A 27,965-nucleotide genomic window follows, 5' to 3' on the forward strand; every position below is an offset into this window, starting at 1 on the left:
CACCCCCCCAACCCCCCAGCCCCTCCCTTGCGTCTCCCAGCTGCCACATGCCCCCGCGCCCCCCTTCCCCCCCTTCCCGCCCCCTTCCTGCATCCCTGCGTTGTCCCACCCCCGACCCCTCCCCTGCATCCCCACCTTACCTCCCCCCCCCCGCGGTTATCCATCCCCCGCATCCCCACACCCCCCTCACCCCCTCCTGCCTCCTCCCAGCCTTGCGGCCCCCCCCCAGCTACCACCCCCCCCCACCCCTCCCCTCCCCGCATCCCCTCCCCGCATCCCCACCCCCCCCAGCCCATCCCGGGCCCCACCCCAGCCGTTCCCACCCCCCACCCCCCCTTCCTCAGCCCAATCAGGGCGGCTTGGGCGAATTCAAACCCAGCCCCGCAAGACCGGCGGCGGCTCCGCTGCCTTCCCTTCCCTTCCCGTGCGGGCGGAGGATGCGCCGGTGAGGAGCGGGGGGCCGGGAACGGGGCGGCCGGGGGGGCCGCCTCGGATGGGCTCGGGGAGCTGCGGGGTGGGCACGGCCCCATCCTGCCCACCCGGAGAGGAGGTGAGCGAGGGAGGGAGGGAGGGGAGGGCGGGGGGGGGGACCGGGAACCGGAGGCAACCGGGAAAGTTTGATGGCAGCATCCGCGGGGCGGCGGCCGAGCCGAGCCCCCGGGGCTGCACCGGCAGCTGCAGGGGCGGGGAGGGGGGTTCGGGGGGGGGGGATTGGAGGGGTTTGTGGTTTGAGGGGGGAGGGAATTGAGCTGCTCGCTGCTCCCCGTCTCGGTGTCCCGCCAGCAGCAAGGCCGGGGCGGGAGCGGGGAGCCCAGGGGCGGCTTGGGGGTCCCTGGGGAGGGGCTGTGCGAGTCGTGGGGGTGCGGACTGCCCCCCCCGGGAGAAGGAGAGGGCGGGGGGCGGCTGTGGGCAGGCGGCTCGGCGGCAGCCGCTGGCCGGAGCGGGGAGGGGACGGAAGCAGCCTGGGCGTTTTGGGGCAGATTCGGCGGAATCCAGGAAATTTCTGCAGCTGCTGCAAACCTGCTGCTGGGAGAGGAGTCCTGGCTGGAAGCGATGCCTGGGAACGACCCTCGGAAGGAGGTGGGGAGGGGTCCGGGGGGGGGAATGCTTGCTAGGTGCCCACCCCTCAGCCCCTTCCTTGCGGCTGGATGGGAGAAACTTTCGGCTGCAATGGAGGCGATTCCTCCCCCCTGGAGCTGCAGGTCTGCTGGGGCGGGGAGGGAGGGGGGGACGACACTGCTCGGAGCCTGGGGAGGAAGGAATGAGGCACAGCAGCCCCCCCGAGGAGCTGGGGGAATCGGAACCGTCCCCCCCCGAGCCCAGCACCACCGCCCTCGGGAGGGGTGGGAGCCGTGGGGATGCTCCACGCCGCGCTGCGAGTGCTGGGCAGCCCTGCCCGAGGCTGTGGGCATGGAGCACCGGCAGGGAAGGGCTGGCTGGAGGCAGCTTTGGTGCAGAGCCTCCTCCTAACCGTGAGGAAAAGAGCTGCTGGCAGCGGGAGCTGGGGGTGGGGTGGGGAGAGGAGGAGGATGATGATGATGGGTTTAGGAGCTTCACCTCCCCCCCATCCTGTCATTCCCAGCGAGGTTCTGCTTCCTCCCAGCTCTTGTTAGCTGCCATAGATCCACCCAGGAGCAGGGACAAAACATGCAGCAGGTTTGTGGCTGCTGGGGGAGAGCCACCCAGAGCCCTCGGTGGCTCCTGGGGAAGCAGCACTCCGGTGCCACCCAGCTGTGCCCAGCCCCACAAGTGCCCCTGGGCACCCTGAGCTGGGCTGAGCTCAGCTGGCTCCCAGCAGAGCTCTGGAGGCCTCCCAGCAGTTCAGCTCCTGCCAGCCTGGGGCGTGGATGTGGAGCTGAGCAGAGCCACTGCACCCTGCTCAGGAACCTGTTGGTCACCCAGCCTGGGGCTGCACCCAACCAGCACAGCTCCTTTGTCACGACCCTGGGGGCTCTGCACACCCCTGAGGAGGAGGAGGATGTAATTGACATCTCAGCAGTCCCTCCAGCAGCTCTTTTCACCCCAAATCAAAGCCCCTCGAGGGCTTCTCCATCCTTCTGTGCCCCTCTCCCCCCTGCCACAAGTGCAGCCAGATCCTTCAAGCCCAGACGGCCCCCAGGCCCCTGGAAGATGAAGAAATCCTTCTGCTGGTGTTCCCTCCCTGCTGAGGAGGGTGCTGGCCCCCCCAGGTCGGGGCTGGGAGGTGGCAGAGTGGCCAACAGGGACAGTCCAGGGCTGGTTCTGGTGGCCTCAGCCAGGCTGGTGCCCGGGAGGGGGCACAGGGAAGGTCCTGGCTGGGTGCAAACTGTTTGTGTCTTGCTGCACAGCCCCAGCCTGCAGGCACAAACTGCAGCCCAGGAGGCTCCACCTGAGCAGGAGGAGAAACTCCTTTGGTGTGAGGCTGCTGGAGGCCTGGGGCAGGCTGCCCAGGGAGGTTGTGGAGTCTCCTGGTGTGCAGAGCTTCCAACCCCCCCTGGGCACTGTGCCCCTGGGCAGGCTGCTGTGGGAGCCCTGCTGGGGCAGGGGCTTGGGCTGGGGGAGCTGCAGAGGTCCCTTCCAGCCCCTCCAGGCTGGGGCTGTGAGTGCAGGAGGGGCAGAGGGCTGTGGCAGCAGACTGTTCCCTCAGCCCTGTGGCTCCTCCGTGGCTGAGGGGAGCTGGTGACATCCTCCGGCCCCTGGCTCGGAGCTGCCTCCTGTTGCCAGCAAACCTCTGCCGCTGCTCTCTGAGCAGCTGCTCCTCGGAGGAGAGCACTGCCAGGCCCCGGGGCTGCTCTGCTCCCGCTGCAGAACCTCCTCTCCGAAGCCAAAGTGCTGATGGCTCTGAACCTGATACTCCAAAGGGAACTTAATGGCCATTAGGCAGCTCCCCGGGCAGGGCTGCAAGGGATGAAGGCATCAAGGCTGCCAGATGGGGGGAGGGAGGCAGGGAGGCAGGGGCTGGTTCCTCCAGGACCAAGGCAGAGAGCAGCAGGAGCTGAGGGAGGCTGCTGGGAGGTCTGTGGCAGGAGGAGCTGTGGAAGGAGGTGAGGAACAATTCCCTCTCCTGGCACAGGCTGCCCAGGGAGGTGGTGGAGTCCCCAGCCCTGGAGGGGCTGAGGAAACCTCTGGAGATGGCTCCTGGGGCCATGGTTTGGTGGGCAGGGAGGTGCTGGGCTGCTGGTTGGACTGGAGGGTCTCAGAGGGCTTCTCCAACCCAAACCATTCCATGATTCCACAGGGAGGAGCTGCTACCTGTGGTGGCCCAAAGAAGGGGTCTGGAGTACCCAAACCTCCAGGGCTCAGCACCCCTGAGGTCCCCACCCTGGCTCTGCTCCCTGCAGTGTTCTGCAGCTCTCAAAGCCCTCTGTGGGCCAAGGGCTGCCCTTGCTGGGAGAGCCTCTCCTCTGCCTTCCTGGCAGGCCAGGCCAGAGGTTTCTGCCAGCTCCCAGAAGTGCTGCAGGGACCTTTGGGACCCCTGGGCCTGGGGGGCTGGATGGAATCATTCCAGCAACAGGTGATGCTGGCTCCCCAACAGCTCTACCCTCTGCTGGATCTGCCTTCCCCCAGGTCTGTGCAGAAGACCTCTGGGCACACCTTGGACATCCTGGGTGAGGGATTTGTGAGACCCTTCTGCAGCTGCCTTGTGGCACAGCTGGGAAGTTTCTGTGGTGTGGGGAGGAGGAAGGATGCTGGTGTGAAGCTGGGAGCTGGCTGAGTGGTGGTCTGGAGGCTGGGAAGCTGCCAGGATCCATCAGGACAGATGCAGCCACGGATGCTGATGGCCTCTCAAACCCTTGCTTGCTCCTCTCCTGCTGTCCTGGCAGGGCTTGGTGCTCCTGGGTCTCTCCAAGGCAGACACCGAGGCAGAGCCTCCTCTGGGGAGGACTTCTGCACTCTATTTGGGAGCAGATTTTGCTGCTTGGATTACTCAGGGGTTAAGAGCAGAAGGACTTTGAGCTGAGCTCACTGTGCCCCTGTGCCCAAGTGGTCACTTGAGCCCCTGGACAGCTCCTGAGAGCTCCAAACCAGGCAGGACCTCCCTGATGGAGCTCCTCCTCCAGCCTGCTCTGTGCTCTGTAGCACCAAACACCTCTGAGCAGCAGGCTGTGGAGCAGCAGCAAACCAAGCTCTGCTCTCCTCCCACCTCCCAGAGGGGTCACAGCTCACCTGCAGGGGCCCTGGCAGAAGGGAGATGCTTGGGGTGCTGGGTGGTGCTGGCCTGCAGTGCTGAGGGTGCAGTCAGCTGCCTGCAGCTCCCCCTGGAAGGGTTTGGGGTTGGAGAAGACCTTCCAGAGCCTCCAGCACAACCAGTCTCTGACTCTGCCCAGGCTGGGGCTGAGCCATGGCCCTCAGCACCACAGCTCTGAGGCTCTGAAACCCCTCCAGGGAGGAGGATTCAGCCTCCCCCCTGGGCAGCCTGGGCCAGGCTGTGCTGGTCAGAGCCTGTCCTGCCCGCGGGGGGCTGGGAGGTGCTGCCCACGCACTCCCAGGCTGGCATCTGCCACGGGTGGCTGCACACCTCGGTGCCAGCCTTGCAAGGGAGAAGGGCACAAGCAACAGGACCTGGATCTCCCCATCTGGCCTCCAGGCTGGAGGTGCTGGAGGTGCCAGCTCTCCTGTGATGCTCATCCTGGGCGTGGGCTGTGCTGATCTCATCTTCAGGAGCAGCCTCCAGACAGAGCTCTGCTTGGGGAGGAGCAAACTTGGCTTAGGCTGAGAGTGTGGAGTTCCCAGGAGGGACTGCAGAGCCTGGGGGCTGGTGGTCAGCAGCCCCTTCCCAGGGCCAAGTCCCTGCAGGAGTGTCTCACCCTGGCACAGGAATAGGCTGCTGAGGCAGTGCCGGCAGGGCCCCTGGGTGCCATCCCCAGGGGCATTCTGTTTCTGGGCTGACACCTGGCAGCAGTAGCCCTTGGGCAGCTGGACCAGGGCTGCAGACAGGGGCTTGTGAGCTGTGCCCACCTGGTGGGGCACCGCCAGGCCCTGGCAGCACTGCAGGGAGGGCATCGGTGGCCGCGGTGCAGGGGCTCAGCTCGGCAGGGCTCAGGCAGTGCAGAGAGGAGCTCCGGGGACCCTCCGTGGTGCAGCCAGGCTGCATTGCAGCTCTGGGAGTTTAATTGTGTGCTAACGAGGGGATTAAGGCCTGGGAGGGTGATGCTGGCCAGCTCCTGCTCTCCTCTTCCAAGGGCTTGGTAATCTTCTCCCTCTCTCCCTCCCTCCTCCCTGGCCTCTTCCTGGAGCAGCCTTTTGGGTTTCCCTCCCCCACCGGAATCCAGAAGGGGTTGGAGGAGCTTTAAAGGCTCCTCCTGAGCTCCTCATTGCAGGTCAGGAGTGCATGGCACACGACCAAGGCTTGGGAGGGGGTTTGGCTCCCCCAGTACCCCCCCGGGGGTGGCTGGTGGCTGAGAGCTGCTGCCTCGGGCAGAGCCGCACCGGCAGCCAGCTCCCTGCCAGCTCCATGGGGCTGGTGCCAGCGGTGCTGGAGACTCAGGAGCTGTGTGGGAGGACCCAGAGAGCAGAGCTGAGGTGACCACAGGGGACAGAACCTCGTCCCCACCAGCCAAGGGCAGTCTGCTCCTCCCTCTGAGGTGCCAGGGCTTGGGGTGTTGCCCACCTCCAGGTCGTGATTCTCTGTTCCAGTAAGAGCAGTGTCTGAGGCCTGGGGCCAGCCACCCTCCCTGCTGTGCCAACCTGCTTCCAGGAATGCTCCTGGGCTGCCACACAGGGAGAGAGCAAATCAAGCAGCAGTGACAGGCACTTGGCATCGAGCTGGCACAGAGTGTCCTGGCACAAGGGGCAGGTCCAGCACCGCTCTCTGGGCTTGGCTGGCTGGCACTGGGCCACAGCCTGGCTTGGTGGGCACCCAAGCAGCTGCAGCCCGAGGCAGGTGGGTGGTGGTGCAGGAGTGTCTGCTGGGGAAGGGGCTGGGGAGGAGCAGCTGAGGGATTGCTCAGCCTGGAGCAGAGGAAGCTGAGGGAGACCTCACTGCTCTCTGCAGCATCCTGAGAGGGGGCTGGAGCCAGGTGGGGTTGGGCTCTGCTCCCTGGGTGAGAGAAGGAAAGGACATGGCCTGAAATTGTGCCAGGGCAGGGTTGGGTTGGACCTGAGGACCAATTTCTTTGCTGCAGGAGAGGTCAGGGGTTGGAGCAGACTGCCCAGGGAGGTGGTGGAGCCTCCATCCCTGAAGGTGTGCAAGGATGGCACTTGGGGCCATGGCTCGGTGGCCAGGGTGGGGTTGGGTTGATGTGGGGCTGGAGGATCTTAGAGGCTTACAGCAGCGAGGTCCTGGGCTGCCATGAGCACCACAAAGCCATCAGCCAAGGCAGGAGGCTGTCCTCTTCCACCCTGCCAGCACAGCTGCACCTTGGCCATGCTGCCACAGGCTGGAGAAGGTTATGCCCCTGGAGAAGCTGTGGCTGCAGCCTGGGGTAGGGAGAGGCTGCTGGGTCAGGGGGGCCTGCCCAAGCCCTCCCTGTGAGCCAGGACAACGCTGTGGCTGCCTGGCAGGTGGCTTCCCCTGCTGGCTCTCATCTGTGTCCACCTCCCAGCACGTCCCCAGAGCGGCCTCTGGGTCTGGTTAGGCTCCAGAAGTTCAAGCACCCCATGGCAGCCACCTTGACCCTCTCAGTTCCTTTGCCTGCAGGGCTGCCTTGCTGCTGGCTGGGCTGGAGCAGAGCTCCAGGTGCTGGGAGCTGGAGGCAGAAGTGAGATTGGAGCAGCAGCTGCCCCGGGGGAGGCAGCGCCGGGCTGGGCTCCTGCGGCTCTGCCTCTCGCTGCTGCTGGCAGATAACATCCCTTGGAGTCAGGAGCAGGCTGCTCCAGGCATGGGCATCGATTTCCAGGAGCTGGAGGGCCCTGGCCCTGCAATCGATCTGCATTTTGATCAGCTCATCTCAGCCGGTGGGAGATGCTCTGACACTGCTGCTGCTGCCGGGGAGGAGGAGCTCTGCTCTGGGACTGCTGCCGTTGGTTGCCTCAGGTCTTCTGCTTGGCCCTGCAGTGTCATTCACCTGCCAGGGTTGTCCCTCCTGGATTGTGTTGGGCCAGAGGAGCTTTACAAGTCCCTTCCAACCCAACCCAGCTGCTCTCCGAGGTCCCTTCCCAACCCAACCATTCTGTGATCCTCTTCTTGGGCTGGCCCAGGTCCCACCAGACCTGAGCAATGTGCTCTCAGGCCGGGAGGCCCTGGAGGGAGCAGGGAGCCTTGGAAGAGTTTTTCCTGGTCCCTTGTCCGTGGTGCAGCCTCCTGCAGATCCCTCTGAGCTCCCAGCGCTGCTGCCACCCTGCTGGGGGAAGCAGCAGGGCTGGAGAGGGTTAAGAAGGAGCAGGAGGGTTGGATTTGATTAGCAGGGCAGGGAAGGCTCTGCAACACATAAAGCTGTTAGAGAGGGATCAATTGTTCTGTGCCTCTGCTGGGACAGCAGCAGGAGGGAGCAGCTTAATTGGGAGCTAATGAGATTTGGGTTAGATAGGAGGAGATGTGGGTGGGGGACGAGGGGCTGCTGGCAGAGTCCCCTCCAGCTGCAGGCCGACAGAGCCAGGCTCTCTCTGGAGCATCCTTGGAGCTCCCCCAGTGCTGGGCAGGTGGATTTGGGAGAGTCATTGATCCATGGAATGGGCTGGGCTGGAAGGGACCTTCAAGATCATCCAGTCCCAAGCCCCTGCCATGGGCAGGGAGACTGCAGGGTGGCTGCTGCCCCCCTCCCCCCCTGGGCAAAGGCATCTCTGGAGGCTCTCCCTGGCTGTGCAGTCTCCTGGGCAGGAGTCCTGAGGCTCTGGCACCCTCTGCCCTCTCTGCTGCTCCCTCATTTCACTCTCCAGTGGAGCTCTTCTCCTCAGCTGGGTTTTGGTTGATGGCTTCAGCTGGCAGCTCCCCTCCAGCACACTGCAGCTGACCTTCATCCCCCCAAGGGCTCACAGCTGACTTCTGGCCAAAGTGTCCACCAGGACCTCTGTGTCCCCTGCTGCAGGTCTGCTCTGCAGCCCTTCAGAGCCCTGCTGTACAGCACTCATCTGGCTCAGCTGCAGGACTTTGAGCTCTCTGTGAGTTCTTCCAGCCCCCTCTTCCCTCCAGCCCCCTGAGGTTTGGAGGCTCCCTCTGCACCCTGTGGGATCAGCAGCCCAGGGCATTGTTCACCCAGCTCACCCTCGTGCAGTGCTTTGGGCTGGAAGGGACCTTACAGATCACCCAGTTCCAACCCCCCTGCTCCTGCCTCTGGAGCTTCTTGTCCCCTAAGCTCTCTGGATCTGGCTCCACCTCCCCTCCTCCTGCCCTGCTCAGAGAGGGACCTCTGTGGGAACAGCTTTAGTGGTGGTGTGGTAGGGGCTGACCTCTTCGTGTCGCCCTGGGCATGAATCCCTCTTGCCCCTGTGTCCAAGGGGCACCCTTGGGGTGAAGCCATCTCTTCCTCTTCCTCCTAAACCCCTGCTGCTGGAGGCTGCTTGTGGTTGCAGCCTGAGGGACTGATCCATGCTCTGGAGCTGAGGGCAAGCCCCAAGCTGGGCATCCCTCTGGAGAGCTCCTGGAGTGGATTTTGGGCTCTCCTTGTGCCAGGCCTGGGTCCTGAGGAGAGGACACTGCATCACCTGCAGTGTAGTGGCAGAGCCCTGCCCTGCCAGCATGCTCATTAGGGTGCTTTAATTATGGAGATACTCAGCCTAATTGTGTCCCCTGGTCCCTGCTCTGCTGAGATTCTATCTGCTGCTCATTCTCTGCACCCTGGCTGCTCTCCAAGCCTCTCTGCTGTGCAGATGGAGCCTGCACAGGGGAGCCTCACCCAATGGGCCAGGCAGTTTGGGGTGCTCCTAGCCACCTGGGAGAAGAGCTGCAGGCAGCAGAGAGGACCCCAGTGCAGCCCTGGTCATGGTTGGTGACAGCCTCTGTGTCCCCATGATGACAATGCAGGTGGAAGCTGTGCTGGTGTGTGCAGCTCTCTGGGCCCACAGGAGGTTCAGTGAGGCCAAGTGCAAGGTCCTGCACTTGGGTTGGGGTATCCATACAGGATGGGGATGAAGGGCTGGAGAGCAGCCCTAGGGGTCAGCAGGACTTAGGGCTGCTGGGGGGGTGAGAAGCTAGAGATGAGTTGGCACTGAGGGCTGCCAGTCCAGAGCCAGCCCTGCCCTGGGCTGATGCCTGGCAGCAGAGGCAGGGAGGGGATTCTGCCCCTCTGCTGTGCTCTGCTGAGACCTCCCTGCAGTGCTGGGGCAGCTCTGGAGTCCTCAGCACAGACAGGGACCTGCTGGAGCAGGGCCAGAGGAGGCCACAGCAATGATGGGAGGCTGCCCAGAGAGGTGGTGGAGTCTCCCTCTGTGCAGAGACTCCAACCCCCCCTGGGCACTGTGCTGCTGGGCAAGCTGCTGTGGGAGCCATGCTGGAGCAGGGGGCTTGGAGTGGGTGAGCCCCAGAGGTCCCTTCCCACCCTCCCCACGCTGGGCTGTGATGATTCTGTGTTTGCTGTTCTCCAGAGCAAGGAGGAGAGCAATCAGCTGCCTGCAGTCATCTGCCCTGACTCAACACAGCCATTACTGAGCCCCCTCTCAGCACTGCTCCTCCAAGGCAGCCACAGAGAGCTGATCCAGCCCTGCTGATTCAGGCCTGGTAGAGCTCAGACTGATGCTCAGCTTCACCAAGCTGTTCCCACTGGCCCACTGCCTGCCTGTCTCTCTTTCTGTCTTGGCATCCTCTTGCTGTCCCCTTGGCCGCAGCTCAGCTTCCCAGAGCAGCTGAGGTGAAGGCAGGAGCCCTGCCCCTGAAACCCAACCAGCCCAGGATGGCTGTGCCTGCGGCTCCAGCAGCTCCCTGCTGAGTTCTAGGGACCCTGAAGCAAAACCAGGCAGCAGCAGCAGCTTCCCTTCCCTTAGTCCCTCCCTTCCCTTCCCTTGGTCCCACAGCCTGTCCCTGGGCACAGGAGCACACAGGCTGCAGAAGACCTTCAAGCCCAACCACAGAGTCCAAGCTCTGACTCCTGTCCTGGAGGAGTGCAAAGGCTCTGGGCTGGGAGAGGGCAGAGTGAGGCTGGGGAGGAGGAAGCAATTCCTTGCAGTGAGGCTGGGGAGGCTCTGGCCCAGGCTGCCCAGGGAGGCTGTGGCTGCCTCCTGCCTGCAGGTGTCGAAGGCCAGGCTGGGCTGGGGGGAGGTGTCCCTGCCCGTGGCAGGGGGCTGCAGCTGGCTGGTCTTGAGGGTCCCTTCCCACCCAACCCATTCCAGGGCTCTCCATGCTCCTCTGATCCCCTGAGCACCTCCCTGTGTAGATCAAAGCTCTCTTGGACACATCCTGCTGGGCTCAGCCCTCGCTGCCACCATGCCTGAACCGCTGGGAGCTGCAGGCAGGTGCAGCCCCTCCAGGAGCTTTATATTAGGCACCCTCTTGCTCCTGGAATAGCTTCCCAGACAAAACTGGGTTATGATGCAATTAAGGCTGAGAAATGAATCAGTGATTTGAGGGGGAAATTAAACCTCCCTCCCCCCCCCCCACCCCCCCCAGCAAGGGAGGTGGCAGCGATCCCACGCCGAGCTCTGCCGGCGGGCAAGGCTGTGCAGAGGCAAGGGGCAGGGGCTGAGGAGCCTTAGCCCAGCAGCTGTGCCAGGCCAGGGTCAGAGGGTGGAGACCTCCAGCTCCAGCAGGGTGGTGAGGAAAGCTGCTCCCCAGCCTGGGTGCTGGTGGCAGTGCAGTTCAGGTAGCTCCTGGGTACCATGGCAACCTGCGCCGGCCACCGGCTCCAGCCAGGATGCTGCAGGAGCTGCCAGGCTGAGAGCAGCTGGGAGTGCAGGCATGGAATGGTGAGAGCAGAGCATTGCTTGGGATGGAAAAGCCCCCAGAGATCACCCAGTCCAACCAGCAGCCCACCACCACCACGGCCCCAAGTGCCATGGCCACAGGTTCCCTGAGCACCTCCAGGGCTGGGGACTCCACCACCTCCCCGGGCAGCCTGGGCCAGGCCCTGAGCGCTCCGGCAGCGAAGGAATCTTTCCCAGTCTAAGCTGGAACTGCACTGGTGGAGGGTCAGGAGGAACCTCAGCAGGCTCCAAGAGGCACCATGCATGGGCCAGAGGTGGCTTTGGGTTGAACTTCTCCTTCAAGCAGGGCTTGGAGCCCTGGGCTGGGGAAGCCCCAAGGTCATGGTCAGGCTGATGGGAGAGGGGAGGCAGCATGGGCAGCTCAGGGACCAAGAGCTGAGTAGAGAGGGTCCACAAGCTCCTCCCTGGCAATGTGACTTCAGGAGAGGTCCTGAGGTCTGCAGGGTGGTGGAAGTGACTCTGCTGTGCCTGGAGGAAGCTGCTGAGCTCTGCTTGCAGCAGGATACAGCCAGAAGAGGACAGGGGAGCAGAGCTGAGCCAGCAGCCCCAGGAGCTTGCAAGACTCTCCCAGATGGCCCTGAGGAGCCAGCTTGGCTGAGCCCTGACCTCCAGAAGCTGGGACTGCAGCTTGGTGTCACCACCCAGTTTAATGAGGCCAAGAGCACCCAGCCAAGGCTAAGAACTCCTCTGGCCTGGGGCTGGGTGACCCTCCCTGCTCCTCCCCCTTGGCCACAGCAAACAGGAGCTTGGCATCTGCAGAAAGGTTGCTGCTCCTCCTGGGGAGCTGCTAATGAGCTGGTGAAGGGCTGCTGCTCTGCAGAGCAGATGGTCACTGGGAGCCTTCCCTTGCAGCCAAGGAGCTGCTGAAGTTGCTTTCCACAGCCCTGCTGAGGGCCCTGGAGGTTGGAGGCAGCAAGGTTCCCCTGAGGAGTTCTCAGCCAGCAGAGGGTGGGAGGCAGGGCTGGTCCTGGTCCCTCAGGAGGAGTTTCCATCTGTCCTTGCTGGAGGTGACAGCTCCAGCCCTGGGCTGAGCACTTTGCCAGGTTCTCATCCCTGCTCCTCTGGGCTCAGCAGAGATGGATGCTGGAGCTGGGTGCCTTTGGTAGGATCTTCTGGACTCAGAATGGTCACAGTTGGGAAAGTCCTGAAGCTCATCCAGTCCAAACCATCTCTAGCTCTAACCAAGGCTGGGGCTAAGCCATGGCCCTCAGCACCACAGCTCTGTGCCTGGTGAGGAGCAGCTGAGGGAGCTGGGGGTGTTGAGCCTGGAGAAGAGGAGGCTGAGACCTCACTGCTCTCAGCAGCTCCCTGAGAGGAGGCTGCAGCCAGCTGGAGGTTGGTCTCTTGTCCCAAGGAGCAAGGGCCAGGACAAGATGCAACAGCCTTGGGTTGCCCCAGGGGAGGTTCAGGTTGGCCATGAGGAACAATTTCTTCCCCTTGAGGGTTGTCCAGGCCTGGCCCAGGCTGCCCAGGGAGTCTCCATCCCTGCAGGGGTATCAAAGCCCTGGAGATGTGGTGCTGAGGGCCATGGGCTGGTGGTGCCCTGGCAGTGCTGGGGTTGGACTCCATGATCTTGAAGGTCTCTTTCAACCACAACAACTCCAAGATGTGTGTGGTGGAGGTGTCCCTGCCCATGGCAGGGGCTTGGAACTGGATGGTCTTCAAGGTCCCTTCCAGCCCAACCCATTCCAGGAATCTACTTTGGCTTTCAGCAGGGCTGGGCAGTGAGCTGAGGAACCTCAGCACAGACCTCCAGGGATCCAAGTTCAGCTTCCATCTGCTCCATGGCCTGGCCATGGAGGGGTCTCAGGCTGGTCCCTGTGCTCCTGCCCAGCCACCACTCCTGGCTCAGCAGCTCTGCTCCAGCTCAGCAGGGAGGAAAGCAGAGAAGTTAATTTATTACTGCAAACGACTCTGAAGTAATTAATTGATCTTGTCAAAGGCAAGAGATGATTCCAGGGCTCTGTAATCCCAGCAGAAAGATCCTTCTTGTCCCCTGACAAGGCAGCTTTGATAGAGCTGTTCCACCAGCACAGGCTGGAGTCAGGATGGGGACATTCCAGTTAATGACTCACTCTAACGAGGGTGAGGCAGGCCAGGTCCCTGTGCCCCAAGCCCCCAACCCCCTTCCCCAGCCTGCCTGGGGGCACCTGCTGGGGCTCAGCCTCTGTCAGCCAGGCAGGAAGGGTCCCTGGTGACCAGCAAGTCTGGGCAGCTGCATGTGGATGTGGTGGGGACAAGAGAGCTGGGAAGAAGGTTGGTGACCAGCAGAAGGAAGGAGGATAGAGGACACCAATGGCTAAAGGGTGAGAGGATGGAGCCAGGGTCTGGCCTGGGGAGGAGCAGCTGAGGGAGCTGGGGGTGTGCAGCCTGGAGGAGAGGAGGCTGAGGGAGACCTCATTGCTCCCTGCAGCTCCAGCTCCCTTCTGGAGGAGTCAGCTGCTCCTGAGGAGCCACCAACAGGACATCTCTCCCCTCACTGCCACCCAGGCATCCTGAGAAACATGTCCTCAGCTCTCAGGAGGAAGGCTCAGGGCAGCACTTGGTTCTTTCCAGGAAAGGAGCTGGGAGTGTGCCACCAGCCCTGCCAGCCGCAGGGGACGAGGAGAGGGATCTGTGCTTCCAACCTGGCTCCTTGCTCCTTGGCAGGCTGCAGCAGCTCAGCACGGTGCCTGCAGAGCAGGGAGAGGCCAGAGGCTTGCCTGACTTACAGAACCTGAGGGCTGTCTCAGCTGGAGAAGCCCTCCAAGATCACCCAGCCCAGCCAGCAGCCCTACCCTGGCCACCAAACCATGGCCCCAGGTGCCTTGGCCACAGGTTTCTTGGACACCTCCAGGGCTGGGGACTCCCTGGGCACCTCCCTGGGCAGCCTGTGCCAAGCCCTGACCACTCCTGCAGCAAGGAAATTGTTCCTCATCTCCAACCTAAGCCTCCCCTGGCACAATTTGAGGCCATTTCCTCTCCTTCTGTCCCCTGATTCTGGGGAGAAGAGACCAAGCCCCACCTGGCTGCAGCCTCCTCTCAGGGAGTGGAGTCTCCATCTCTGGAGCCATTCCAAGCCTGCCTGGATGCCATCCTGTGCAACCTGCTCTGGGTGGAAAAGACCTCTCAGATCAGGCAGCAGGGTTGGACTCAGTGATCTTCAGAGGTCCTTTCCAACCCCTGTGAGCTGTAGAGAGCCAAAAGCTCTTCCCTCAGCCTCCCCTTCCCCAGATCCAAGGGCCCCAGTTCCCCCAGCTGCTCCCCAGCAGATTTCTGCTCCTTCCTCTGGAGCAGCAGCAGTGCAGCAGCAGCAGTGCAGCAGCAGCAGTGCAGCAGCAGTGCAGCAGCAGCAGTGCAGCAGCAGTGCAGCAGCAGTGCAGCAGCAGCAGTGCAGCCTCCCAAGAAGCCAGAAGTTAATTTTCACTAACTGCCTTGGGGCAGCCAGATTCCAACCTCTGCTCAGCACATCCTGCATGGAGAAGGAGCCATGGGCAACCTGTTTTGCCTTGAAGTGAAGCATCCAAGTGAGTGCTTGCCACGAGGGCTGCCCTCAAAGCCAGGAGGAGTCCTTGCATGCCACAGGGCTCTCCCAGTGCAGCCACTGCAGCAGTTGACAAAATCACTTTGTCAGCACTAAATATATATATATATGTGTATAAAAGGCAACAAACTCCAATGCTGAGATCCTGCTCTGAGCTTTGTTGCATTCCAGAGGTGAACAGAGGAGCTCTGCTCCCCTCCTTTCTACAGTGCTTGGAACTCCAGCTACAAGAAGGGGCTGGAGCAGGGCCAGGGAAGGGCAATGGAGCTGGGGAAGGGTCTGGAGAGCAGGGCTGGGGAGGAGCAGCTGAGGGAGCTCTGGGGATGTTCAGCCTGGAGAAGAGGCTGAGGGAGACCTCATTGCTCTCTGCAGCTCCCTGAGAGGAGGCTGCAGCCAGGGGGGGTTGGGCTCTGCTCCCAAGGGACAGGAGGGGCAATGATCTCAGGCTGCCCCAGGGGAGGCTTAGGTTGGAGATTAGGGAAGATGTCCTCACCAGAAGGGTGAAGGCTGCCCAGGCAGTGGGGGAGTCCCCATCCCTGGAGGGGTTTAGAAGCTGTTTGGCTGAGGAGCTGAGGGCCCAGGTCTGAGCTGTGCACAAGGAGATGTGAGGCTGTGGCTGGCCTGCAGCTCTCCTCCAGCCAGGGCATTCCACGGAGGCTGAACCTTGGCTCAGTCCTCAGTGCAGGCAGAGCAAGCTGGCAGGGGGGGGCTGGAGCTGGATGATCCTTGAGGTCCCTTCCACCCCTGACAGTTCTCTGATTCCAAGCTGCCACCAGCTCAGCCTCACCCCAAGCCTGCACCACCCCTGCTGGTGCCCTGCTGGGGCCGCGGTGGTGCAGCAGCAAATGCACTCCCTGGAGCATGGGCAGGATCAAGGTTTCTGGGTGCCAAAGGCTTCCTCGAGCCCCAGGAGCCTCCCCCCTGAGCTTCCCCGAGGCTCAGGCAGCCTTTTTTAATCGGCAGCAGCTCTTCCCAGGCACTGACAGCGAATCAGCTGCCTGTGGGAAGGGCTCCTGCTGCTCTGAGCTGGGGGTGCTGGGGACCACGCTCCTCTGGCTCTGCTCCACCCCGAGGAGGTGGCTTTGATTGCTTGCTGATGAACTGGGGCAGGATGAGTTATGTTTTGCTTTTCTGCTGAAATCCTGGGGAGGAAGCAGGGTGGGGAGGGGCAGCAGCAGCTCCCAGCAGCTCCCCACAGCCTTGGCATCTCAGCCACAGTCTCTAGCTGCCTCCAGCAGCCTCCTGGAGTCTTCTCTGTCCCAGCCTCAGCCCCTGGATGAGGAGGGATGAGTTCACTTTGCTCCAGAGCAGGCAGCAGTGGCTGTCCTCCCTGCTTTTCCTCAAATCCTACAGTGGCTCAGGGGGGAAGGGAGCTCAGAGCTCAGCTGCTCCAACCTCTGCCATGGGCAGGGACAGCTCTCAGCTGGACTCAGCTGCTCCAGGCCCCATCCAGCCTGGCCTGCAACACCCCCAAGCAGGAGGCAGCCCCAGCCTCCCTGGGCAGCCTGTGCCAGGCTCTCAGCACCCTCACACTGAGGAACTTCTTCCTCAGCTCCACTCTAACCCTGCTCTGCCTCAGCTCCAAACCCTTCCCTCTTGTCCTGTCTCCAGACCCCCTCAGCACAATTCCCTCTGCAGCCTTCCTGCAGGATCCCTTCAGGCCCTGGAGGGCAGCTCTGAGGTCCTCCTGGAGCCTTCTCCAGGCTGAGCACCCCCAGCTCCTCCACTCTCCCTGCCTCTATCCACCTGGGGCTCCTGGGCAGCAGGATCTGAGCTCCCTCCTGGTCTCCCCTGCATGGGGACTGGCAGGTGCCATGCTCTGCTCTTCATCAGGTGCCACACATGGCCCAGGCAGTGGTGGCTTAGAGAAGAAACTGCTCCAAGTGGCATCCTGCTCCTAGGGCTTGACCTGATGATCTTCCTGAAGTGGCTGGGAAGGGCCAAATCCTTCTTGCTGGGACCCCTGGCCCCATTTCAGGCCATTTCCTCTTCTTATATCACCTGAGAAGAAATCAACCCCACCTGGCTGCAGCCTCCTCTCAGGGAGCTGCAGAGAGCCCTGAGGTCTCCCTCAGCCTCCTCCCCTCCAGGCTGCACACCCCCAGCCCTCTTCTCCAGACCCTTCACCCTCCGGACACACCACGGACAGTTTGGAGGGGCCAGGAGCCGCCCCGGGGGCTTGGAGAGGCTTTTGTGGGGCAGCACAAGGCTCCAGGAGCCATCGCTGGGGCCCAGCAGGCTCAGCCCCCAGCCTTGCTCTCTCCCACGGTCTGGCTCTCGCAGGCAGGCGGCTCACGAAACTTCTCTTGTCTCCAGTTGCTGGGCTCCACCTTTTATTCTAATCGCTCCTGCATCGCCATAGGAACCCGCGGCCGCCGGAGCGCCGAGCGGCAGCCTCCCCCCGGCAGCCTCCCCCCGGAGCGCTCCGGGAGCGCCGCGGCTGCTCCTTCCCCTTCCCCTCGGGATGCCAACTGACGGAGCCAGGAGCCCCGGCCAGCCAGGTACCCTCTCCGTGCCCCAGCCCCTCTCCGGTGCCCTCGCCGTGGGCAGGGCAAGGAGGGTAATTCCCTCTGCCGTCGGCTTTCAGGGACCCCCTCGTGGCGGTGGGCTCAGGAGCTGCGGCTGGGGCTGATTGCTGCTGGGGTCCTGCAGAGCTGCTGCTGGTGGTTTGGGGGTGGAAGAGGGCAGGGGGGGGTGGGATGGGTGGGAGCAGCCTTGCTTGGGTGGTTATCTTCATCCGTGGCTTGGCTGGGCAGTGGTGGCAGCTCCCTGTGTGCTGGGTGGCAGTGGTGGCAGCTCCCTGTGTGCTGGGTGGCAGCTCCCTGTGTGCTGGGTGGCAGTGGTGGCAGCTCCCTGTGTGCTGGGTGGCAGCTCCCTGTGTGCTGGGTGGCAGTGGTGGCAGCTCCCTGTGTGCTGGGTGGCAGTGGAGGGGAGGCACAGGGAGGGTGTGCTGCAGAGCCCCCCCAGGAGATTTGGGGGTGAGCCTGGCTGGGGCTGGGCTAAGCCTTCACCCTTGGCTGAAGTGTTGGCAAACAGAGCCTGGGGCACCCCTCCTGGTCCCCCCTCCTGGTCCCCCCTCCTGGTCCCCCCGGCACCTGGCCCAGACCTGTGGCTGGATGGCTCCTGGACGTTGTCCCCCCACATGCTGAGCCCTCAGAGGGTTCATGAAGGAGCTCTCAGGATCCTGCTGTAGGTAACAAGGATTAGGGAGTCCAGGTGTGGGTGGTGGTGCCTTGGCAGAGACTGGCACTGCCTGTTCCTGGGCAGCTGCCTGGTGTTTGATGGACAACCACCCTGTAGATGGCTCAAGCCATAGCTGAAGGTGCAGGGGGGGACTCTCAGCACCCTCCTGGGGCACAGCATTTTCTGTACCCAGCTTGGAGGGGGCAGGAGGGTCTCTCCCTACTGGGGGCATTCAGGGGAGGGTGCTGGGGTTGAGGCTCTGATGCCTCCCTGGCAGAATAAGGAGGCAGCTGAGGAGGAGAGGTGGCACCTGGTGCTCTCCCAGCAGAATGGGTTCCTGCTCTGAGGGTCAGCTGTGATCCTGCTGGGCCTGGCTGGCTGCTGGGGAAGGATGGGGAGATGGCCTCTGGCTGAACCTCACACCAGTGGCTGCTGGCAAAGCCAGGAGCAGGTTTCCAGGGAGAAAGCAGCAAAGAGGCTTCGAGAAGCGAGGGAAGGGAAGGCAGAAGCAGAGCTGGACAGTGCCAGCCCTGTTTGCTCCCAGGCTGTACCCCATAACCCAGCTGGAGGACACAGCCCTGAGTCCTCAGCAGCTGCTGGTGAAGCTGAGAGCTTCAGCACCTTCCTTCCTGTGGGGCAGAAACCCCTCTGAGGACACCACCCAGCAGCCTGCTCCAGGGCCCTGCCTGCTGCTGGAAGTCCAACTCGCCCTGGCAGAGCCTCCAGCTGGCAGCCACCCAGTGACCCAGCAGGCTCCATCCACGGCACCCAGCAGCAGCCCTGACTGAAAAAGGCAATGAAAACCCTGCAAAGGCTCCAGCTGCTCCCTGAGCTCCTCCTGTGACCACCAGGCACGAAGCTGCTCTTCCCAGAAAGGCTTCCAGCTGCCTCCATCCCAGCAGGGATGAGCTGACCCACCTCAGACAGACAGACAGACACCTTGGGAGTGACAGAGGGAGCACAGCAGCCCTGGTAAAACCTTTTCCCCTCTCCAAGGAGCTTAGGTGCCAGAAATCCTCCTGCTCAGGCAGCAGCTTGCTTGCCTGCAGAGCCCAGCCAGGGCTCTCTGCTTCCTCATCTCCCTGGAGATCACATTTGCTTGCAACAGGCTGTTGGGCACCACGGGCAGCCATGCAGTGAACCAAGGGGAGCAGGCAGAGCCAGGTCCCTGGAGACCTCCCCCCAGAGCCCCCAGAGCAGCTCTCAGCCTTTTGTTAGTCCATATCCTGTGCAGCTTCCCTAATCCTGCTGGGTTTGGCCACAGAACCATCCTCTGGCAGGCACTGCCAGGACCCTGGCTGCATCCATCTCTTGGGTTTCACTGCTGGGTGCCTCAGCCAGGTTTGCCTGGGGAGGAGCAGCAGGTTTGTGCTTCTCAGAACCAGGTTAGTTTAGCACCACCCTGATGGCTTCAGTCCTGCCCTTGCTCTCCCTGCACTCATCTTGTTCTGCTCTCCAGAAAATGCCATTTGGGCTTCAAGCCTGGGGCCCCCTCCCTGCTCTCCTCCATCCCAAGCAGCTCCACTCTCTACCTTTCTTTTTTTAAGCCATTAGTCTCACTCCTCCCTCTTACATAAACGATCCCAGAGTCTATTTTGGGGTTGCAAAAAGTCCTCACTTGGGTAGGTTTCAAAGTGTGCAAACAGAGCAACTCCCTGGGCTGCAGCTGTGGCAGGGGGCAGCCAAACCCTGCTCCACGTCCTGGCCTCTTCCAGCCTCCATCCCTGGAGCAGCTCAAGGCCTTTCCTGGTGCAGCTCTGCTTCCTTGTGCAAATCCTGTTGGGCTTTTGGAATTCCTTCCAGTGCCAGGGTGGTGCAAAGCTGCTGTAGCCTCTCCCAGCACCCTGAGACCTAACTTGGGAAGCTGCCTGGATCCAGAGTTAGGCTTCACTGCTCCCCAGCCCCTGCAAGGAGCATGGATGCTGCACTAACAGTGCCCAAACCCCAGCATGGAGGGGTGGGAAGGGAGCTCTGGAGCTCACCCAGCCCAACCCCCCTGCTCCAGCAGGGCTCCCACAGCAGCTTGCCCGGGAGCACAGTGCCCAGGGGGGGTTGGAAGCTCTGCAGAGCAGGAGACTCCACAGCCTCTCTGGGCAGCCTGCTGCAGGCTTCCAGCAGCCTCACAGCAAAGAAGTTTCTCCTCCTGCTCAGATGCAGCCTCCTGGGTTGCAGTTGGTGCCTGTTGCCTGGGGAGCAAAGCATGACTTCAGCAGCTTCAGCTGGTGTCTGGTGGTGGGAGTAAGCTGCTTGAAGGAGGAACAGATTTGCCTTTGAGCAAGGTTCCTCCACTGTAAATTGGAAGTCAGCAACACCCAAAATGTTAGTACCCAGAGACTGCTTCCTGCCTGGCACAGAAGGCTTCTCCCTTGGCTTTTCCTAATTAGGCTCTGACTCTGCTTTGGACACCTCTTGGAATCCCAGACTGGTTTGGGTGGGAAGGGACCTTTAAAGGCCACCCAGTCCGAGCCCCCTGCAGCCAGCAGGGACATCTCTAACAGAGCAGGTTGCTCAGAGCCCCAGACAAGCTGAGCTGGGATGGTGCCAGGGATGGGGCAGCTCCCAGCCTCTCTGGGCAGCCTGGGGCAGGCTCTCACCACTCTGTGTCAAATATTTCTCCCTTCTTCTCCCTCTTTTAGTTTCAAACCACCACCCCTTGACCCTGCTCAAACCTCTGTCCTCAGCTTTCTTATGAGGAGCAGCTGAGGGAGCTCTGGGGGTGTTCAGCCTGGAGAAAAGGAGGCTGAGGGAGACCTTCCTCCACAGCCCCCTGACAGGAGGTTGGAGCCAGGTGGGGATTGGTCTCTTCTCCTAGGGAACAAGGGACAGGATGAGAGGAAATGGCCTCAGGTTGCCACAGGGAAGGTTTAGGTTGAACATGAGAAGAAACTCCTTCACTGGAAGGGTTCTCAAAGCCTGGCACAGGCAGGTGGCTGAATCCCTACCCCTGGAGGTGTGCAGAAGCCACAGAGCTGTGGAGCTGAGGGACCTTGGTAGAGTTAGAGACTGGTTGGCCTGGATGCTCTTAAAGAGCTTTTCCAACCCAGATGATTCTGTGGTCCTTACTGTCCCCTCCATGCCCGGGGAGAAGCTCCCCCTGGAGCTTTCTCTCCTCCAGCCTCCTCTTCTTCCCCAGCCACCCACCCCCTGTCCCTGGGTGCCGACTCCTGCTCCAAAGCCTGCGAGTCCTGGGAGCGTGGCGCGCAGGGATGCTGGCAGGAGCTGGGTGCCATCCAGCCCGCAGGCTGAGTCATGCCGTGGTGCTGTGCAGCTCCATCCCCACCCAGAGCCCCTTCGGTACCCACTCAGCTCCTCTCCTCGGAGGTGTCTGCAGTGGGCAGGGCTGAGCTCCCCCCGCTCAGCAGATGGCATCCCGCGGTGCTAAACAGCACCGCGGGGCTGCTGCTCCGATACACAACTGCTTAGGGGGCTGCTGCTCCCCAGTTAGCATTTGATTGGTGCCTCGGAGCCGGGAAAGGCCAAGCAAAAGCCATCGCAGCCCGGCCTCGCCTGGCCGCTCAGCCTCCTGCTCCGGGACTTTTCTCCACGTTAAACAATTGCCTCGCATTTTTCCTCCTGCTTTTTTTCCCTTTTTCGGTTGGTTTTTCCCCTCTTCCTCTCCCCCCCCCCCCCCCCCCGTTCGTTTTTTAACGTCTTTATTTTTTTCCTTGAAAAATGGTTTGCTTTCCTTTTCTGTTTTAAATGATTTTTTTACTTAAGGGGGTGGGGGTGTGTGTGGGGGATGTGTGTGTCCCTTTTCCCCCCCTGCGGTTTTTATCCATTTTTCCCCCGGTTTTTTTCCCCTGTTTTGGTGTCCCCCCCCCCGTGTTCCGCCCCTCTTTTTACCCCTGTTTTTTTCCCCCGTGTTTTTTTCCCCCTCCCCTTTCCCCCCCACTTTTGCCCCTCTTTCCCCCCTGCTTTTTGCCCCTCTTTACCCCCCTGCTTTTCCCCCTCTCTCCCCCCCTGCTTTTTGCCCCTCTCTCCCCCCTGCTTTTTGCCCCTCTTTACCCCCCTGCTTTTCCCCCTCTCTCCCCCCCTGCTTTTTGCCCCTCTTTCCCCCCTGCTTTTTGCCCCTCTTTCCCCCCCTGCTTTTCCCCCTCTTTCCCCCCTGCTTTTTGCCCTTCTTCCCCCCCTGCTTTTCCCCCTTTCCCCCCCCCCAGTTTTCCTCTTTTCCCCACGGTTTTTTCCCCCTTTTCCCCCCTATTTCCCTCCCTTTTCCCCCTTTCCCCCTCTCCCCTTTTTCCCCCCGTGGTTCCCCCCCCCCTTTTTTTTTTCTCTGTGGTTTTTAACTTTTTTTTTCCCTGTGATCTTTTCCCTTTCCCCCCTTGTTTATTTTCTTTTTTTTTTTTCCCTGTTTTGCCCCCCCTTCTTCCCCCTTTTTTTCCTGTTTTTTTCCCTGTGTTTTTCCCTTTTTTCCCTCCCTTTTCCCCCTCTTTTTTCCCCCTGTGTTTTTTTTTCCCTTTTTATTTCCCCTGTGGTTTTTTTTTCCTCTTTTAATTTTTTTTTCTTTTCTTTTCTTTTTTTTTTCCCTCTTCTTTTGAGTTACTAAGGGAACATGAATCTTAATAAAACTCCATCAGTGGTTCCTTAAATAACAGCTGCCTTCCTGGAGCTGTCTTCTCACTGGGCTGGGGGTTTGCTGGGGGGTTGCTTGGTGGTTGGTTCTTTCCCCTCTTTGCTCAGAATTCCCCCCCCCAGCAGCTCTCCAGAGTGATTCCCCCCCCCAGCAGCTCTCCAGCCACTCTGCCCCAAGCCTCCAGCCTTCAAGGGGTTGCTGCTGAGGCCCAGCTGTGCCCGGTGGGGTTTTGTGATGACTCCTAAGTGCCTGTGGTCCTCTCAACCTTTTCATTCTCTTTGTCCTTCTCCTCTGCATCCCTAGCCCAAGCAAGCTGGACCCTGGAGATCTTTGCTCAGTGATGTGGCTGGACACAGCCTTCTCCTCCTTCTGCTGGAGTAGTGATGCTGGTGTCCCCCTGCAGCTGCAGTGAGGTAGGTGCCCTCCTTCTCCTGGGTGCAGTCATTGTGCCAAGGGAAAGGCAGCAGCTGGGCACGTGGCCCTCAACAGGAGTGGGCAAACTCCTGTGTCCATCCTGGGAGACCTTCAAAACCAGACTAGATAAAGCCTTGAGCAGCCCACTCTGACTCCACAGCTGGCATCCTTTCCAGGGTGAATTCTCCTGCTCCAAAGGGGTCCTGCAGCATTGGCCTTCAGAGGTGGGCACCTCTCCAGGGCAGAGCTGGGGAGCTGTGAGTGGAGAGCCAGTGTCTGTACCAGTGCCCTGGGCTGCCCAGGGGGGTGGCTGAATCCCCATCCCTGGAGGGGTTTCAAAGCTGCAGAGCTGTGGTGCTGAGGGCCAGGGTTTAGCCCCAGCCTTGGCAGAGCTTTCCAACCCAAACCATTCAGAGGATGTTGGGGGCTGGAAGCACCTCTGCCACGGAGACAGATTGAGAGAGTTGGGGCTGTGCAGTCTGGAGAAGAGAAGGCTCCAAGGAGACCTTCTTATGGCCTTACAGCATCTGAAGGGGGCTCCAAGAAAGCTGGGGAGGGACTTCTGAGGGTGTCAGGGAGTGATAGGACTGGGGGGGGATGGACCCAAGCTGGAGGAGGGGAGTTTTAGATTAGACATGAGGGTGGTGAGAGCCTGGCACAGGCTGCCCAGGGAGGTGGTGGAAGCCACCTGCCTGGAGGTATTTGCAGCCAGGCTGGATGTGGCTGTGAGCAGCCTGCTGTGGTGTGAGGTGTCCCTGCCCATGGCAGGGGGCTTGGAACTGGCTGATCCCTGAGGTCCCTTCCAACCGTGACAATTCTCCTAAGAGACCTCCGAGTCCAGCCCCAGTCCTACACCTCTTTAACTCCACGGTTTGCAGAGCTGGTGCAGCCCCCAGCCTCCCTCACCCCCTCTGCCTTCATTCCCCCTCCCCAGGCGCTCTCCCCGCGGCTGGCAGTGGATCCCGAGGCGCTGCGGGCGGCCATGGAGTGAGCGGCGCCGCGGGTGCGGGGGGGCACAGCGGGCGGCGCCCTGCTCCTCGCCTCTGCCATGAATGATGCGTCGACCATGGAGTATGAACTCCTCTCCCCCTCCTTGGTGGAGCACCCAGCCAGCTCTGCAGGCATGGATGCCGAGCAGAAGACCGTCTTTGCCTTCGTCATCTTCCTCCTGGTCTTCTTGGTGATGCTGATGGTTCGCTGCTTCCGCATCCTGCTGGACCCCTACAGCCGCATGCCTGCCTCCTCCTGGACTGACCACAAGGAGGGCCTGGAGCGGGGCCAGTTTGACTACGCCTTGGTGTAGACCCCAGGGCCCCGGGGCGAGCCTGGGAGGGGCTCTCCGTGCCTCCCACCCCAGCTGGCCCCAGCCCCGGTCCCGTCCGTGCCCTCCCCCCCTCCCCCTTTCCTCCGTGGTGTTGCCCCAGCCCAGCAGGGATGCTCTGGGCCGGGAGGTGAGGTCAGGTTCTTCCCCGGGGTTGGGGTTTTCTAGGGGTTTCTCTCTTTTCTAAGCACTTTTCTGTTCTCTTGGCAGTCTGTGGGGCTCTTGGAGAGATGTTCTGGGGTGGGGGTGACTTGACCTGGCGTGGTCCCCGCTGCCCACCGTGCCCCCGGGGCGCTGCCACCTCCTGCAGCGAGGGGCAGGAGGGGATGGGGCAGGGCATGGCTGGACCTGCCCTCAGCCACAGCCTGTGGGGCTCCTGCTGCCGTGGGTGGCTTTGCCTGGTGCCAGGCCAGAGCTTTGATCCCCACCTCCTCCTGCCCCCCACCTCACCCCCATCTGCATCCTCCAGGGAGTGCTGCCTGTGGTCCAGTGCCTGTGTGTGTGTGTCCTGTAGCTGAGCTGTGTCTGTCAGGGGGTTTGTAGGCACCAGACCCAAGTGCTGGCTTTGTTCTTCTCTGTGTGGCAGGCCCAAGTGAGGGGGAGATGGAGACACCCCCCCACACCCTCTATCCCCCCGTTTGCAGCCCCCTTTTGGCACCCAGCCCTGCAGCCTGCTCTTTGCTTCACCCCGTGGTGACCTGTCCCTGCCCAGCTGCTGGAAATGGTCTGAGCAAGGTGCAGGCAGAAGGCTGCCTGCAGACCTGCCTGGGTGGCCCTGGAGGGATCCAAGGTCCACCAAGACACGTGGGAGATGTTCCTCAGCCAGCCCAAGCCTGGCAGCCTCCCACCAGTATCCCATTCTGGGATTCCAGCAGGATCTGGGTGGCCAACCCATGTCCAGGGGGGTTGCTGGGAGTGGTCAGCCCTTCCCTGGCCTCCTGCAGGGTCTCAGAAGGGCTTAGTAAATAACGGAGGGGAGCACAAAGCTGTCCTCCTGCCCCTCCGTGGGGACCATGCCTGTTGAGTAGGGCTGCTGCAGCTAGCCCTGGGGCTAGCAAGAGCCATGGTGGGGCATGGCTGGGGGCCACTGAGAAGCTCTGTGCTAAGGGATTGGAGCCCATGGGGGAGGACCTCTTCCCCCACCATGGAAATAAAGCTGCACTGTGCTAACCCCACCCAGCTGCTCCTCTGCTCCTTGGTGCCTCCCAGCAGGTCCAGCTGCTCCTCAGTCCATGCTGGGGCTGCCCCATCTCTGTCTGAGCCACTAGGGGCTTTCACCACCTCCCTGAATCCCGGGGGGGCCATACCTGGAGGAAGAGGCAGGGTCACTGCTGGCTGCTGCAGAGCAGGACGTGGGGATCATGCTTGTGACCTCCTCTGGCAGCACACTGCTGGACACAGCTCACCCCCAAGCCACTCACCTCCTGCCCAGCCCAGCCAGCTGTCTGGGGGCCAGGTTCCAGCTGCCTGAGCTCAGGTTTCTCTCCTTTGCCCAGGCTGCACCCCATGGGAGTCCCCCTGCTGCTCTCCCAGCACCACCAAGGTGCTGATGGGCTCCATCCCGGCAGCCAGGGATGCTGTGGCCCTGCCTGCCCTCCTGTGGCTCTGCATCCACGACAGGAGCCCAGGAGGAACTTGCTAAGGACCAGATGTGAGTAGGGTGGAGGTGGTGGAGTCCCCAGCCCTGGAGGGGTTCAGGAAACCCCTGGAGATGGCTCCTGAGGCCATGGTTTGGAGGGCAGGGAGGTGCTGGGCTGCTGGTTGGCCTGGAGGAGGAGCTCAGAGAGCTTCTCCAGCCCAAACCAAGCTCTAAGGCCCCAGCCCTGAGCTCCTTCACCAAGGTCCTAGCCACCCTTCCAGGCTGCTTTTGAGGTGGTGGTCCCTCCCAGCCCTCACCCCCCTCCCAGGCTGTGAGGAAAACACAGAAGCACTTAACCCAAAATAATTTTATTGTTGCTGTTTGCTTCTGAGAGTAAAAAAAAAAAAAAAAAAAAAATCCACAAAGAGCAAAAACCTCTCAGGGCAGGGGGGGGCAGGGGGGCAGAGGTTTTGGGTTCCAAATGATCCCCCAGAAAAATCACAACCAGAAAGGAATGAAAAGGGGGAAAAAAAAGAAAAAAAAAAGAAAAAAAAAAAAAAGAAGAGAGAAAAGTTTTTAAAATATTAACAATAGAAAAAAAAGAAAAATAGAAAAAAGGAAAATAGGAAAAAGGAAAAATAATAGAAAAAAGGAAAAATGGAAAAAAAGGGGAAAAGGAAAAATAGAAAAAAAGGAAAAATAGAAAAAAGGAAAATAGAAAAAAAGGAAAATAGCAAAAATAATAGAAAAAAGGAAAAAATAGAAAAAAGGAAAAATAATAAAAAAGGAAAAATAGAAACATAGAAAAAAAGGAAAAATAGAAAAAAGGAAAATAGAAAAAATCATAGAAAAAAGGAAAAAATAGAAAAAAGGAAAAATAATAGAAAAATGGAAAAATTATAGAAAAAAAGGAAAAATAGAAACATAGAAAAAAAGGAAAAATAGAAAAAAGAAAAATAGAAAAAAGGAAAAATAATAGAAAAAAAAGGAAAAATAGAAACATAGAAAAAAAAGGAAAAATAGAAAAAAGAAAAATAGAAAAAAGAAAAAATAGAAAAAAGGAAAAATAGAAAAAAGAAAAAAGGAAAAATGGAAAAAAAGAAAAATTGATAAATAGAAAAATAATAGAAAAAAGGAAATGAGAAAAAGGAAAAATGGAAAAAAGGAAAACCATAGAAAAAGAAAAATAGGGTAAAAAAGAAAAATAGAAAAAAGGGAAAATAGAAAAAAGAAAAAAAATAGAAAAAAGAAAAATAGAAAAAAGAAAAATAGAAAAAAAAAGGAAATCTAGAAAAAAGTAAAATAGGAAAAAATAGAAAAGAAAAAATAGGAAAAATAAATTTTAAAAGGAAATATAGAAAAAAAAAGAAAAAATAAATAGAAAAAATAGAAATAAAAGAAAAGAAAAATAGGGAAAAAAATCAGAAAAAAATAGGGGGGAAAAAAGGAAAAAAAAATAGAAAAATCAAATAAAGTCAATCAGCACAACCTCCAAGCCCCCAAAACAACCCAAAAATGAAGCCCCCAAGAGCCACCCCACCGGAGAGGAATGACCTGGAGCTGTGGCAGCTGAGGCACACACACACACAACCAACCCAACTCTGCTAATTCATTAGTATTAGTAATAGGAAGTTTGGTTTTTTTCCTTCTTCTTCCAAACCCAACCAAACCCAACCAGAACAAAGCACCTTTGGAACTTTAAAAATAAAATAGAATAAAAATAAAATCCAAAACCAAACCCAAAACAAAAATGATCAGAAACCAAACCCAACCTCCCCCCAAAACCCCCTCCCCCCCCCCCAACCAGGCCACCCCCATCCTGACACAAGCTCTGGCACTCCTGCCCAACCCAGAGGCTGGAGCTGCCCCACGGAGAAGAGGTTTCAAGTTTGTCGGCTGCCCAAGTACAGTAATTCAAACCCTTCCACCCCCCCCGCCCCCAGGGAGTAACCAAAAGCCACCAGGGAAAGGACAGGATGACCCCAAAAGCCCCTCCGAGCCCCGCCAAGACGAAAGACCGAGCGGGAGGGCGGTGGAGCTCCTCCCGGCACCACCGGGCGGGCGGCGGAGCGGCGAGGCGCAACCGGGGGAGGCAGGCAGGGTCCAGTGCAGAGGGCTGACGGCTCAGCTCCTGGCGGCACCCCGCGGCGTGGGGGCAAGGTAGATTTGTGTCTAGCACCTTTCTGCCCCTGTGCTGAGGCACAGGGCTGATGGAGAACCATCGAACAGCTTCGGCAACAGCTGAGGGGATGGTGGTGGAGAGAGCAGCTGGAAGGGGGGGTGGGGGGAGAAGGTTTGAAGGAGGAAGAGGAGGGTCTGGGCAGGGCTGCAGCAAGGAGAGCTCAGGGCACTCGAGGCAGGCTCTTTGTAGTGCATTTGGTTTGCCTGCGTTCACCGGAGGCCGTTTGTCACCCGGGGATGACCAAGCCGCCCGTGACAGGCAGAGGGGAGGGACCTGAAGTGCTCCTGGCCATGGGGCCATCAGCACCAGAGCTGGGGTGGCTCAGGGGCATCTGCAAACTGAAGCTGTCCCTGCCCCCTGCCAGGCTGCAGAGGTCACCTCCTGGCCCCATCTTGCTCCTGCTGGTGGGAAACTTCT

General features: G+C 60.1%; 1 protein-coding gene across 3 annotated transcripts; it reads left to right on the plus strand.

Moving 5' to 3' along the window:
• The first annotated feature begins 440 nt into the window (after positions 1-440).
• CTXN1 (cortexin 1) lies at positions 441-24,910 on the plus strand. Of its 3 annotated transcripts, none has more exons than XM_054175184.1 (3): positions 441-550; positions 22,356-22,465; positions 23,401-24,910. In XM_054175184.1, exon 3 carries the CDS (start codon positions 23,515-23,517, stop codon positions 23,767-23,769), a length of 255 nt encoding a protein of 84 aa, XP_054031159.1. In that variant the 5' UTR covers positions 441-550; positions 22,356-22,465; positions 23,401-23,514; the 3' UTR covers positions 23,770-24,910. The 3 variants fall into 3 exon arrangements, with proteins under 3 accessions (XP_054031159.1, XP_054031160.1, XP_054031158.1); XM_054175185.1 differs by lacking the exon at positions 441-550 and adding an exon at positions 977-1,080; XM_054175183.1 differs by lacking the exon at positions 441-550 and adding an exon at positions 16,604-16,797.
• The last annotated feature ends 3,055 nt before the right edge of the window (positions 24,911-27,965 follow it).

This window comes from Dryobates pubescens, chromosome 31 (assembly GCF_014839835.1).
Source record: "Dryobates pubescens isolate bDryPub1 chromosome 31, bDryPub1.pri, whole genome shotgun sequence".
Taxonomy (NCBI): domain Eukaryota; kingdom Metazoa; phylum Chordata; class Aves; order Piciformes; family Picidae; genus Dryobates; species Dryobates pubescens.

Excerpts from the sequence above, each read along its gene's own strand:
- CTXN1 (XM_054175184.1), top strand. The coding sequence starts at position 23,515 with ATGAATGATGCGTCGACCATGGAGTATGAACTCCTCTCCCCCTCCTTG.